At 36.5% G+C, this 12,117-nt stretch overlaps 1 protein-coding gene across 1 annotated transcript; it reads left to right on the top strand.

The window, feature by feature from the left end:
• Positions 1-2,824: 2,824 nt before the first annotated feature.
• On the top strand, positions 2,825-8,947 carry DMRT3 (doublesex and mab-3 related transcription factor 3). The gene is made up of 2 exons (XM_053466355.1): positions 2,825-3,689; positions 7,448-8,947. Exons 1-2 carry the CDS (start codon positions 3,293-3,295, stop codon positions 8,398-8,400), a joined length of 1,350 nt encoding a protein of 449 aa, XP_053322330.1. The 5' UTR covers positions 2,825-3,292; the 3' UTR covers positions 8,401-8,947.
• The last annotated feature ends 3,170 nt before the right edge of the window (positions 8,948-12,117 follow it).

The raw sequence follows: 12,117 nt of genomic DNA, 5'->3' as shown, positions 1-12,117 counted from the left end.
AGCGCCATCATATTCCATAACATAACAATTGACTTACAGAAACAACAGGTAAGAAGGTATCTGCTTAAAGAGCTTACAATCTAGAGGGATACCTTTTGTGTGTAGCGTCTAAAATGAAAATGCATGATACATTTGTCTAATATCGTTAAGTGTAAAATGTACAATATGTCACAAACTTGCAGATAGACTCATCAGATTTATTAAAAGAATACAATTGGAATCCTTTCCTTTGGTGTAGAGGTAACTTCTAGATTCAGCTTATTTGCCATTTTCTAAATAAGCCATCTATATATATATAATTATTATTTTAAATTTGTGAAAACAGGTTATCTAAGTATAATGCCCCTCTTTAAAATATTTTTTTATTTATACTGTTTTATTTAGCTGCCCAGGAGTTATCACTCACATTAAATATTTAAGCAGTAACCTGGACCAGTCACCCTTATTAGTTACTTCTTTTAAGCCAAAGATGATACCTTTTTATTCGGCCAACATAGAAAACGATGCAGATCCATATAAGCTTTAGAAACCTCAAGAGTCTCTTCTTAAACACTGCATTTGAAGAAGAGTCCTCTGTGGTCCTGAAGGCTTACCCTTTTCTTTGTTGATACAATAAACGGTACCTTCCACAGAAGACTTTCTTCTCCTGGCCCAATATTGCTATACCCATTTCCTAATTTTATTTAATTATATTATAGAAATGATAAGACACAAATGGCACTACCTGATAAACATATTTAGCAGGTGCTTAGGGACCCCACTGTTCTAAGGGCCACCTCAGAGGAGAAGCACATATTTCTGATGTAATGCCACTTTAATGTATATTTTATATGTGTTTACTTTATGTACAACAATTTTTTTTACTTCTATTAGAGATGAGGTCCCCGAAATATTTTTACTTAGGGCATCCTAATAACCTAGAGCCATCCTTGGCTTTATATAATACATAAATACATATATTTTATGTGACATTGTATTGCAAGTCATTAAAAATAAAAGTATGTATATATAATGTTGGCATTTTCTTTTCCATAGGCATTCCCTCTAAAATCTTTCTGTTCCCCAATAAGTATATTTTGTTGCTAGTGGTTATCTGACCTAATGATTTTATCTAATTTAGCACAAATAATGGTAATGAAAAAATCTGAGATTCCCAGGTAATTTGTGCCACATGATACTTCATATTCTAACACCTACATACAGAACCATGTAAAGCAGCAATGCATTCACCTGCATATGAACACACAACACACATAATAATATTCAAGCAAATGCAACTGATGTATGCCATCCTGCACAAAATAATATGCATTGTTTTTCAGATGAATAATCGAATATATATATATAATTATTATTTATTATTTAATATAGCGCCAACATATTCCGTAGCGCTGTAGAAAAGATGACGAGGGCCCTTCTCAAACGAGGGAATATATATATATATATATATATATATATATATATATATACACACATATATATATATATATATGTATATATATATACACTTTTTTCTCGATGGACCGAGACCCGACTAATGAAGTGCTCATTTCTGTCATTTCTGGAGGATGGTGACAAATCTAATAATACACATGGGGCCCCTGCTACCATTGATTCCTTTCCATGCACACATCATGTGATGTTTTATTGCACATACAATCAATACCGATTAGTTTCCTATGTCATTGTCATCACTATCATCACTACAGTTATTCTTGTGACAGATATGTGTGAGGTTCAGGAGGATCATTTGTAATGTAAACCTATGAAGAAGTCCAAACAAATGAGGCCAACTTCATAGATCCTTTCAGCTCAGGAGTCATTTGAGTAAATGTTATCATTCCAGTAGATGCTCTTAATTTTCCAGTAGGGTAGGAGAGGGCGATAAGAGGGGATAAAAAAAATTATATATTTTATGTCTAACCTGTGTATTTTTTTGGAATTAATGTTAATTTTAAAAAAACACATAATTTCTTCAACCAAAGAATGCATATTTTTATATAACTTGCATAAACACTAATGTAGATTTTAGTAAGTTTCATGGACCAGGCTAGTGCTGCTTAATCACAAATTTCTCTTAAGAAGCCCACAAAAATGAGGAAAAACAAACAATTTGTATAACTTCTCAGGATGACCTGTGTTTGCAGCTTGGATTTAGAAAATAAAAAATGTATTAAAGGCAAAAAAAAATTCCAAAGCAGAGGTGACATTCATCATAATAGCAAAAATGAGCTCATAGCAAGAAGGAATTAAATCCTAAAAATCTCTGAAAATGTTCACACCATTAAAAATGGAAGTTATTTTTTTTTTTTTAAAAGTAAACCATTGCCTAGAAAATGACCTAAAAATCTGTTATCAATCAAATCAATCACAGTCTACAAAATCCAATGACCACGTTTGATTACATTCTAACCCGCTACACAAAATATGAGCTAATACCCTGTTCATGGAAAATGAGATAATCAGGAGCTAATAATTATTGTTTATCTACACAAACTACTGGTAAGCTCTATACAGCTATATATCTACTAGCAATAATTGCCAAAAGTGTGGTGTTTCTGGTGGCTTTTAACCTAAATGCGTTTGTACCAATACAATGTTACACTATGATTAAAATATGTTTGTTGGTGTATACACTGTAGGGTAAGGTATCCACTGTAATGAGGGGCTCCTGTATGTGGGTGAGTGTGGGACATCAGATTCTGGTGGTTGGGAAACTCTGCACAGAATACAAGTCTTGATCAGAGAAAGGAGAACAGGGGGCGGGGACAGGGGGGAGAGAAAGGTCTGCAAGTTCCCATCTCTGTGCACATCCTCTCAAATACATAGCAGCGAGACAACAGAGCAGAGCACAGGACAGCACTTCACTTATTGTAGCAGCACAGTCAGGGCAGCCTGTCTCAGGACCTAAGGGCTTCAGACAGGACCTTCTGGAGGACCACTGCTGGACAAACCACTGATTGGCTCGCCAAGTGAAAGAAAATAACAAGCTGAAGCAAAGAGGTGAGGATATTGTTAACATCTGTCATCCCTCCTGATTCCTGGAGAACTGATCTGTATTTAGGGCAGGTGAACATTCCAGAGCTCTTGACCTGCTGAGGGCCACAGTAAGTAGCCAGGAGGACTTCTCATCAGAGCTAACAACGAACCTTCTGCTATCCCGATTTCCATGGCTCATGTCTCCATCTGGTACTCCTCACACTAGCCAGAAAGACCTGTGAAAGTGGGCATATGCATAGCTCATCATTAGGTTGGCACAGGCTCACCCCCTCCATCTCTAGAGCTCAGGGACATGAACGGTTACGGTTCTCCTTACCTGTACATGGGGGGGCCCGTGTCACAGCCCCGTGCTCCCCTCCAGAGGACTCCTAAATGTGCCCGCTGCAGAAATCATGGCGTCCTATCCTGGCTAAAGGGCCACAAGCGTTACTGCCGCTTCAAGGACTGTACCTGCGAGAAGTGCATCCTAATCATTGAGAGACAGAGGGTCATGGCAGCTCAGGTGGCTCTCAGGAGACAGCAGGCCAACGAGAGCTTGGAGAGCCTTATACCAGATACTCTGAGGTCCATGCCAGGGCTGCCAACCTCTCTCCCAGCGGACAGCAGTCAGCAGCCATCCCGACCAGGGGAGATGACCATCCGATGGGCACCAGAACCACCCTCAGCTATGCAGCTTTCACTGAAGACAGGTAGGTAGAGGACAGGGATATGGCTTGAAGTGCCAGTACCTGTTATAGATTCTAGAATCAACACAAAGACTGATAAATTATATATATATATATATATATATATATATATATAATTACGTAGTAAGTCACAAATTGACTTGTCTTTGTCCCAAATATTTCTTAAAAGTTAAACAGCGGCTATTTTCATCCGTTTAATATCTTTAATGTACTTTCAAGGTCATAAAGTAGTTTTGAGAGCCCATATTGTCCAGCATTAATACTTTGATCTCAAGTGCACAGTAATGTGTACTAAAATACACCTCTCTAATTATAATTATTATTTTTTTTTTAGTACTTTGGAAAAAGGTTTGTGCTGGGAATTGCTGCTCATACTGATCTTACTAGAAAAAGATAGGGACTGAATTTGGAAATAAAATGGATTTACTGGGTTGACCCCAGAGAATATAGTTCAAAGCCATTTATGATACCTTTTAATTTTCAATACCTCAGAGGGACCTTCTTCGGATGTAATGCGTGAAAAAAGCTTTTTGCTCTTGATACATTGCTCTAGATAAATTTAAATACAATCACCACAAGGGATTTCATAAATGGGCAGAATTACTTTTGCAATCAGCCTATGAAGATTTCGCATGTCAAAATTCAAGAAAAGGTCATTATTAATTTAAGAACATTATTAATATATGTCAGAAGAAATGGTGTTAAGGGACAGATAGCATTACATAAATTATTGGGACAGATATATAGTTTCTAAAGACAATACCACAACATTTAGGAAGGTAAAAGAGGTTTCAATTAACATAAATGTAAAACTATGTTTGGTCTGGTGTGAAGTGTACTAATAGCTTTTTCAGTACAGAACTTGCAAAATCCCTATTTTCCTATTTACACGTTATATGAATATACGACACTAAGAGCGAAACGTTGTCTAAACTATCTTAACCTCTTAAACTTTCCAACCATCTTTGTTATAAAAATATTGGTGGTATATTTTGCAATTGGAGCAACGAAAAAAAAAAGATAATAGGAAATCATAATACAAAAAGGAAAAAGCATTCCTGAAAATAATAGGATACACATAAACAAATGAACAAAGTTCACTAAAATATTACCATGGAAAGTGCATGAGGTATTGCTTAAATGTGAATATTATTATCAATAATAAGATTAATATTTATGGAGTAATTAGTTAATAACCTTTCTCCTGCCAGTAATCTATAGGTTCCAAAATATCGGTAAGTTACAAGTATATATATATATATATATATATATATATATATATATATATAATGTTAGCGTCTGCTACATACAATGGCACAACCACCAAAATAATGTCAAAAAAAAAGAAATACGATTAGTTTTCCTTATTAAAAAACTTTTTAATTTTTTTTCACGATTTTTTTTAATTTAAGTTTTATCCAGACCATACAATTAGTAGTCCCCGTAGGAGTTTACATTTAGCTTTACATACTACAGACCAAACGTTCTGAAAACGTTTTCTCTATATACAAAATTAGCTTATCGACATTGAGTAACTGTTATTGGCGTTAAAGAAATGAAATATAACATTTTCTGATAATGCATTGCAACTACTAAATTGAAATTGAATTTAACCCCTTAAACACCAACGAGGTGTAAAAATGACTTTGCTTCAATTGCAGATGCATAACGAATATATACCACCACATTTTGTTAGTATAAATTCGTGGCTTATCAGCCTATCGTCTACGTTTCTGTGTATATGGAAAAAAAAGGTATTCAAAATGCAATTCCAACTATGCCATTTATATTTCAACCAACCATTAAAAAAAATCCGGTTTCCAGAGGTTCCTAAATAGACACATTTAAAACTAATATATAACCGAAATCCTAGTATTGCATGACAAGTCATTTTCAGACTAAATATTGCCCTTTTAAAACTGCCATACTTATGTAAAATAATCTAAAACAAACTATATCTATATCTATATATATATATAATGTATCTGAAACTAAAATTATAAATGCAGGGAAATAATGGGAGAGGAAATTAATTATTCAAAATACCATTTATAAATAATAATTCACACAATCGTTTCATTTTAAATTACTCATACAAATACGCAATTTCAGATAAATATTTAATAAATATTACAACTCGCTGGGGGATCAACTTTCCTACCCGAACATTAAAGCTACTTTCTTATATTAATGTACGTTTTTTAAATTACGTGTACTTAAGTATAATCCACGGGGAAGAAAAATCTGTGACCTCCGAATAACAAGTTTTTAATAATTGTAGTCTTTTAGCTGAAATAGGTGAAACCCGTTATTCTGAGTTCTAAGGAATTGAACTAGCATTATCGGTCGAAAACGTTCCTCCAAAATCAGCCAGTGTTCTGTAGACAGCTTGGCCCCTAGAAATCAGCTTCCTAATAGTCAGTAGGGACGTTGAACCCATACAATAAACAACCTTCACACCAGATATTTATTGCATATGGGCGCTGTTGGCCAAAACCATAAAATGTTCTCTCTGTGATAGATAGTCTTCATAAAAGATTACAGTAATCACAGGCAGACGGTGTAAATTGAACACGATAGCCATAATTTCTGGAGAAGGTCACACTCAAGTGAAATGTTACCAAGCAGTGGAGAGCTTGTTTGGAAAACAATCACCAAGCATTGATGAGACATTTCTCAGCTATGGACACAATGGTATGCATTGATGTTGGCAGATACTGGGGGTGCATCTGGCTCAGACAGAAGGTAGTTCCTGCCTTTGGTGGGTACATGGTATTTTCACTGAGATGCCCAAAATGCAATCTACTTTACTGAGAGGATGGTAGATAAATAGCCTCAAATCAGAAGTGGTAATGGCTAAAGGGATTTTTTTTTAAAAAAAAACATGCATGGGGTAGGCATAAAAAAATTAAGAGAAGATCCAGGACTGATTAAGGTCTGTTACATCAAGAAAATGGGCAGATTAGATGGACTCAATGATTCTTTCAAAATCTGTTTTTTTTGATAATTTACTAATCAAAAAGCTTACTGATCATACCACCCTCCCTTAATTAAAAGCGACCTATTTAGTCCACAGCGGTGTGACTGCAAACACCATTTCTATTTCAGTATTATAATATTTTGATATTTCTTAGTATCTAATGGTTTTAAAAACAGGAACAAACCAAGAAGTGGCCAGTAGTCACAAAAAATTCAAGCCGGCAATGTCATTTTCAGATAGCTCTTTACTTATTTTTATTTAAGTCGTTAATTTAATAAAAACAACAACACAGTCACTATAAATGTTCAGCTTTAAGGAATGATAAAATTAAAACAAAAATTCGTTCCAGTATGTTCTAAAGTTTATCTGGAAACCTATGAAATTACAGACAGGAATATAAAAAGAGGAAGGGTACAGATATACAGATAGACAGATAAAGAGTTCGATTTTTTTAAAATGTAACTGTAAAATTGTATTTTTTAGCCTGCAAATGTTGGTCCTTAATTTAGCAGACTGAGTGAGATTTTCTGAAAACGTTTTATTCCTCACGTAAAATTATTTATAATAATAATTATTATTTAGAGTGAGGGAGAAGGATATTGTTGAAAGATGCAACATTTAGCTTGGATTAGTTTTTTTCATATGAATTAAATAAACAATTATTGAGGAAAATGTATTTTTTTGAAATCTTGGATTTTCTAGATTGTATACACTTGACATTGGTTCATATAAACGTCTTTCTCTCCTTTTTTCCTGTACTGATGACTATCTTTCCTTGCAGACCTATCTGAGGAGAGACTAGGTGACAGCAGCAGTACGGAGAACGGAGAGAACTACAGTGACAAGGAAACCGACCAGAGGAGCTCCCCCGAAGTGAAGCCCTGCTGCTCCCCGGAGAGCCCCGAGGTGGTGTCTGTGGATGAGGCCGGCTATCAGGCACAGAAGAGCTGTAACAATGCAGAGAACACATCTGAGAGCCCCAAGTATCAGGCAGAACAAAGCCATCTCCTGGTTGAGGGCTCTTCGGGCACCATGTCTTTGCCTTTCAGCTTGAAATCCAACAGACCACCTCTGGAGGTGCTCAAGAAAATATTTCCAAGCCAGAAGCCCACTGTGCTTGAGCTGATCTTGAAGGGGTGTGGAGGAGACTTGGTTGGGGCTGTTGAAGTCCTTCTATCCAGCAGATCCTCTGTGACAGTGGAGAGAACTGCTGCTGACCCTGATGGTCTTGTGCTACCTGCCAATGGCCACTTATTCGAGCACACTTTGAGCTCATATCCCTTATCCTCCTCCAAGTGGTCGGTGGGGTCAGCCTTTAGGGTTCCAGACACACTGCGTTTCTCTGCTGATTCCAGCAATGTGGTCCCCAATCCTCTAGCCGTACCTCTACAGCACCCCTTCCCACAGACCCCCAGGTACCCTCTCCTACTAAGAAACACTTTAGCAAGAAACCAGTCTAGCCCATTCCTGCCAAACGATGTCACCTTGTGGAACACCATGACCTTACAACAACAGTACCAACTTAGGTCTCAGTATGTCAGTCCCTTCTCAGGTAACACCTCAACGGTCTTTAGAAGTTCCCCTGTCTTGCCCACTAGACCTCCAGAAGACCCAAGGATCTCAGTTCCAGAGGAGAACTGTCCCATTGTAGTAAAACAGCCCATATATACAGAAGATGACTATGAGGAGAGATCTGATTCTGCAGATTCCAGAATACTCAATAACTCCTCTTAAAAGACAACATTGCTCTATTTCGAATGACATTAGCACCCATCCAAAATGGGCATACTTTTAGGAAATCTCTTCCATGATGTGAATTCAAGTTAACAGTTTATTTTACAGAAGAAAACAAGACGTATTTAAATGACCCACATCCATTGCACAAGCAATGATCTATGGTGTGAGTACCACTTTATGAACAATGTTACTCAAAAAGAACTATGCCATATCATCAGCTCAATGAACAAATCTCAACAGGCACATCACTGCTTTAAAGCAGCGGGCAATTTGTTAATTAGACATTCTAATTAAATGAATGTGACATTTTAAGGTTCCCTGTGATAACTCTGAAAGTAGTGAGATCATGAAAACATGATACAGCTGGCTCCTACAGGGAAATGAAATAACAAATAAGAAGTTAACCTATGTAATGTCAATGTAAAAAATCCAAAATGTGAACTGCATGAATTGTGTTGTTAAATGAGCCCATAAGTAAACATTGTCAGGTTAATGTAGCATGCTAAGGACTCGAGGAGAAATAAAGGAGTTGATGAGCATGTCATTTATACTTGTAGTTTGTCAAATTAAATTAGCACACACAACTTTAAGCAGGTGCAAGACGTGATCCTAGACTGCATGCTACTGAACAGACTAAGGTGTGATAAGTCATTAAGGCTTTAAATCCAGCTGATATTATATAAATATACCATATCTGTCATAGATAAAATCTAAATGTCATGGATTACTACTGTCTCAGACATCCAGATGAGAACACCAAGGGATTATAATTCATTTTTACCTTGTCTTTTGTACTTTATTTTCTGGACTGATTTTGTGAGACAAAGGGTAACAGGACAATTGAGTTTTGGCCACCGCATGCATAGGCTTAGGTTTCCCACTTATTGATATCCAATGTACATTGAGGTCCAATGCATCCTGAGGAGCAAGTGGGAATCCCTACTCCGCTAGCATAGAAAATGGATTTAGCCTTATTAGCCCAAAAGAAAAATGAAAGAGTACTTTTCATTGGGCCAACATAGAAAAAGGATATAAAACCACATACATTTTAGAGACTTCAGAAGTTTGTCCTATCCGAAGAGAATTTTGAGATCCTGTAATCTCATGGGACAATTACTCAATTAGCAAAGAAAGACCTCAATTTCTTTCAGGTGTACAAGTTGCCAGATTTTCCAGAAAAGGACTGGTGTGTCCCATGCTAGGCTTGTCTCAATAGCCTATGAGGCCTCATAACTTTTACATACTTATCCAAAGTATCCAAAAATCTGCCTAAAGTAAAGCAATATTGAGCAATTTACTTTTCAAGATGTCTTCACAATACAGAGTGGTGCCAATAGCATGGATATTTGGCATCATTAAAATTACCTATCTTTTGTTTAGTAAATGAAGCCTGGCTTGTGTCTCTTATTTTATATTTTAAACAGTATGTTCTGCTTTAAAAGATTACCATTTTTTTTTACTTGGAATACCTAATTCTACTCAAGGAATCAATCAAGCGAGGCATAAATGGATATATTTTTCGATGTTCATTCCAGTTTATAAAGACTTCATCAGGAATGTGCAAAAACGCATTCTAAAGAAACTTAACACATTGCTGAAATCTGAAGCATTATGCACATGCACAGAGATGAAAACACAGTATACAGGTGACAATTTGATATTTTCAAAGCCAACAAGTACAGTAGCAAGCTACAACTTCTTTGTCACTAAATAAGACGGTACATTAGCTTATTTATTACACTATCACAGTCACTTCCTTAGAGTTGGCATCTTACCAATCGCATATTTTCACTTTTAACCCAATATTCAACACACAAATATAGTTTAGTTTATTTTAGAACTTTATTGCCTGATACATGTTATTAGCTGCAATACTAAAATAAATATATTAATCTAACGTAGGGATTCACAGACATCAAAACATGAAAGTATTCTCACTGATTCTTTTTCAGCTTGACATCAATGAAGTGCGCCAACATAAGTTGGTTCTTCTTTTGGGTCTTATCTGTGTACTTGGGAACTTTATGACTCAGGAGCCCCTCCTTGAGGGATGTGAGCATTTACTCCTGCTGATGTCCCACTGACTTTGGGGTATTCTCCCTGATGTTGGTGAATGTTTCCGGTGATGTCTCAGGACACGCCACTTTAAACACTGGCCTTTTATCACAAAACAGATGTGATTCATATCTACCGTGAAACAATTTGCACAGTGTTTTGAATGACATTGTAGCAGTGCCAGATAAAAATGCCCTGAGCATGCAATAACATAAAATCATCCTGTGAATAACTTAGATTATAATTAGAATGATACAATAATTTGGAGATTGATCATAATGTTCACTGAGCATTTCGAAGGTTAAGTTTGTCACATCTCAGTGCAGGTATTGTGTTGCTTAGCGCCACCTAGTGGATTACTCTTGGCATAGCCAATTTTGTTTTGTAGCTGGAAATTTTATACAATGTTTTGACAATATGCAAATCACTGCAAACAAAGGAAATACTAAAGGACAACTGTAGTGGAATAAAATGTTTCTTTAAATTCTTTAAATGCTAATAACATCAGATCTGCTGTAAAACTTTAATGCAAGGATATAAGAAATTCCAATTTTTCCAGCTCCAACACTCCCCATACAGCCTGCTGTTTTAATTCATATTGAGTAATATTTCAGTTGTTTTATTTTTTATCACTATTTATTGTGTTATATTGCACAATATTGCACAGATTCCTCATCGCAGTACAAAGGGTAAAAATGACATAACAATTAGTATAACAGGGGAAGTTTTTTCTGCAGTGCGCCACTTCATCAGAAATGTATATGTCCGGGGGCCGCACTCATTTTAAAAAAACAAAATCGAAAACGTCCATCTTTAATAATAATAAAAAAACACTTTTAATAAAAGTAACATCAAATTGTACAAACAAATTAATTAACAATATTAATATATATATAAATATGATTTAACAGCACACACAAATTCCAACATGTACTGGTTGCCTGGGCATGATAGGAGTGTGATTGCTGTTAACAATCATATATAAATTGATATTGTTATTGTATTTTTTTGTCCAATTTTGGTGTGTTACTTACTTTAAATAAAAGTGTGGTGTTATCAATAAAATACTCCTATCATGCCCAGGCAACCAGTAAATGCTGGAACCTGGGCATGATAGGACTGTGATTGCTGTTAGCCCAGGCATACCAAGGTTCCAGCATGTACTGGCTGATTTGGCATGATAGGAGTGTGATTGTTAACAGCAATCACACGCCTATCATTCCAAGTCAGCCAATACATGCTGAAACCAGGCTAGCTGCCCCCTTGTGTATTGATTCTGCCAGCAGTATGAGGTCAATTACAGACTCCCTGTACTATGCCCCCCACTTACACATCCATGCTATCACACATACACTCATTCATATACTCATTCATTCACAGATTCATTCCCTCAACCACGCATACAACCCCACCCTCTTACCTGCACTGCAGATCTCTCACTCGCAGACTTATGCAGGGGCTGCTGCTTTCCACTGTGTAGCTGGCGAGCAACTTCTCTTGTGAACAGCGAAAGCAGGAATGGAACGGAGTCATGTGATGTGACATAAATTTATGTGACTCCGCTGGGTTCAGCTTCCCCTGTGCGAACAACCCACAGGAAAGCAGCAGGGCCCTTGCGATTCTGCGATCCCGGTTGCCCTGCCTGTGGATCTCACGCCT

Source organism: Spea bombifrons, chromosome 1 (assembly GCF_027358695.1).
Source record: "Spea bombifrons isolate aSpeBom1 chromosome 1, aSpeBom1.2.pri, whole genome shotgun sequence".
NCBI lineage: Eukaryota > Metazoa > Chordata > Amphibia > Anura > Pelobatidae > Spea > Spea bombifrons.
This window is presented reverse-complemented; position numbering and strand designations above follow the sequence as displayed.

What these genes read in the sequence shown, in the direction of transcription:
- DMRT3 (XM_053466355.1), top strand. Translation starts at nt 3,293, where the DNA reads ATGAACGGTTACGGTTCTCCTTACCTGTACATGGGGGGGCCCGTGTCA. An exon ending in GCAGCTTTCACTGAAGACAG is followed by an intron (nt 3,690 to 7,447) that starts GTAGGTAGAGGA and finishes CTTTCCTTGCAG; the next exon opens with ACCTATCTGAGGAGAGACTA.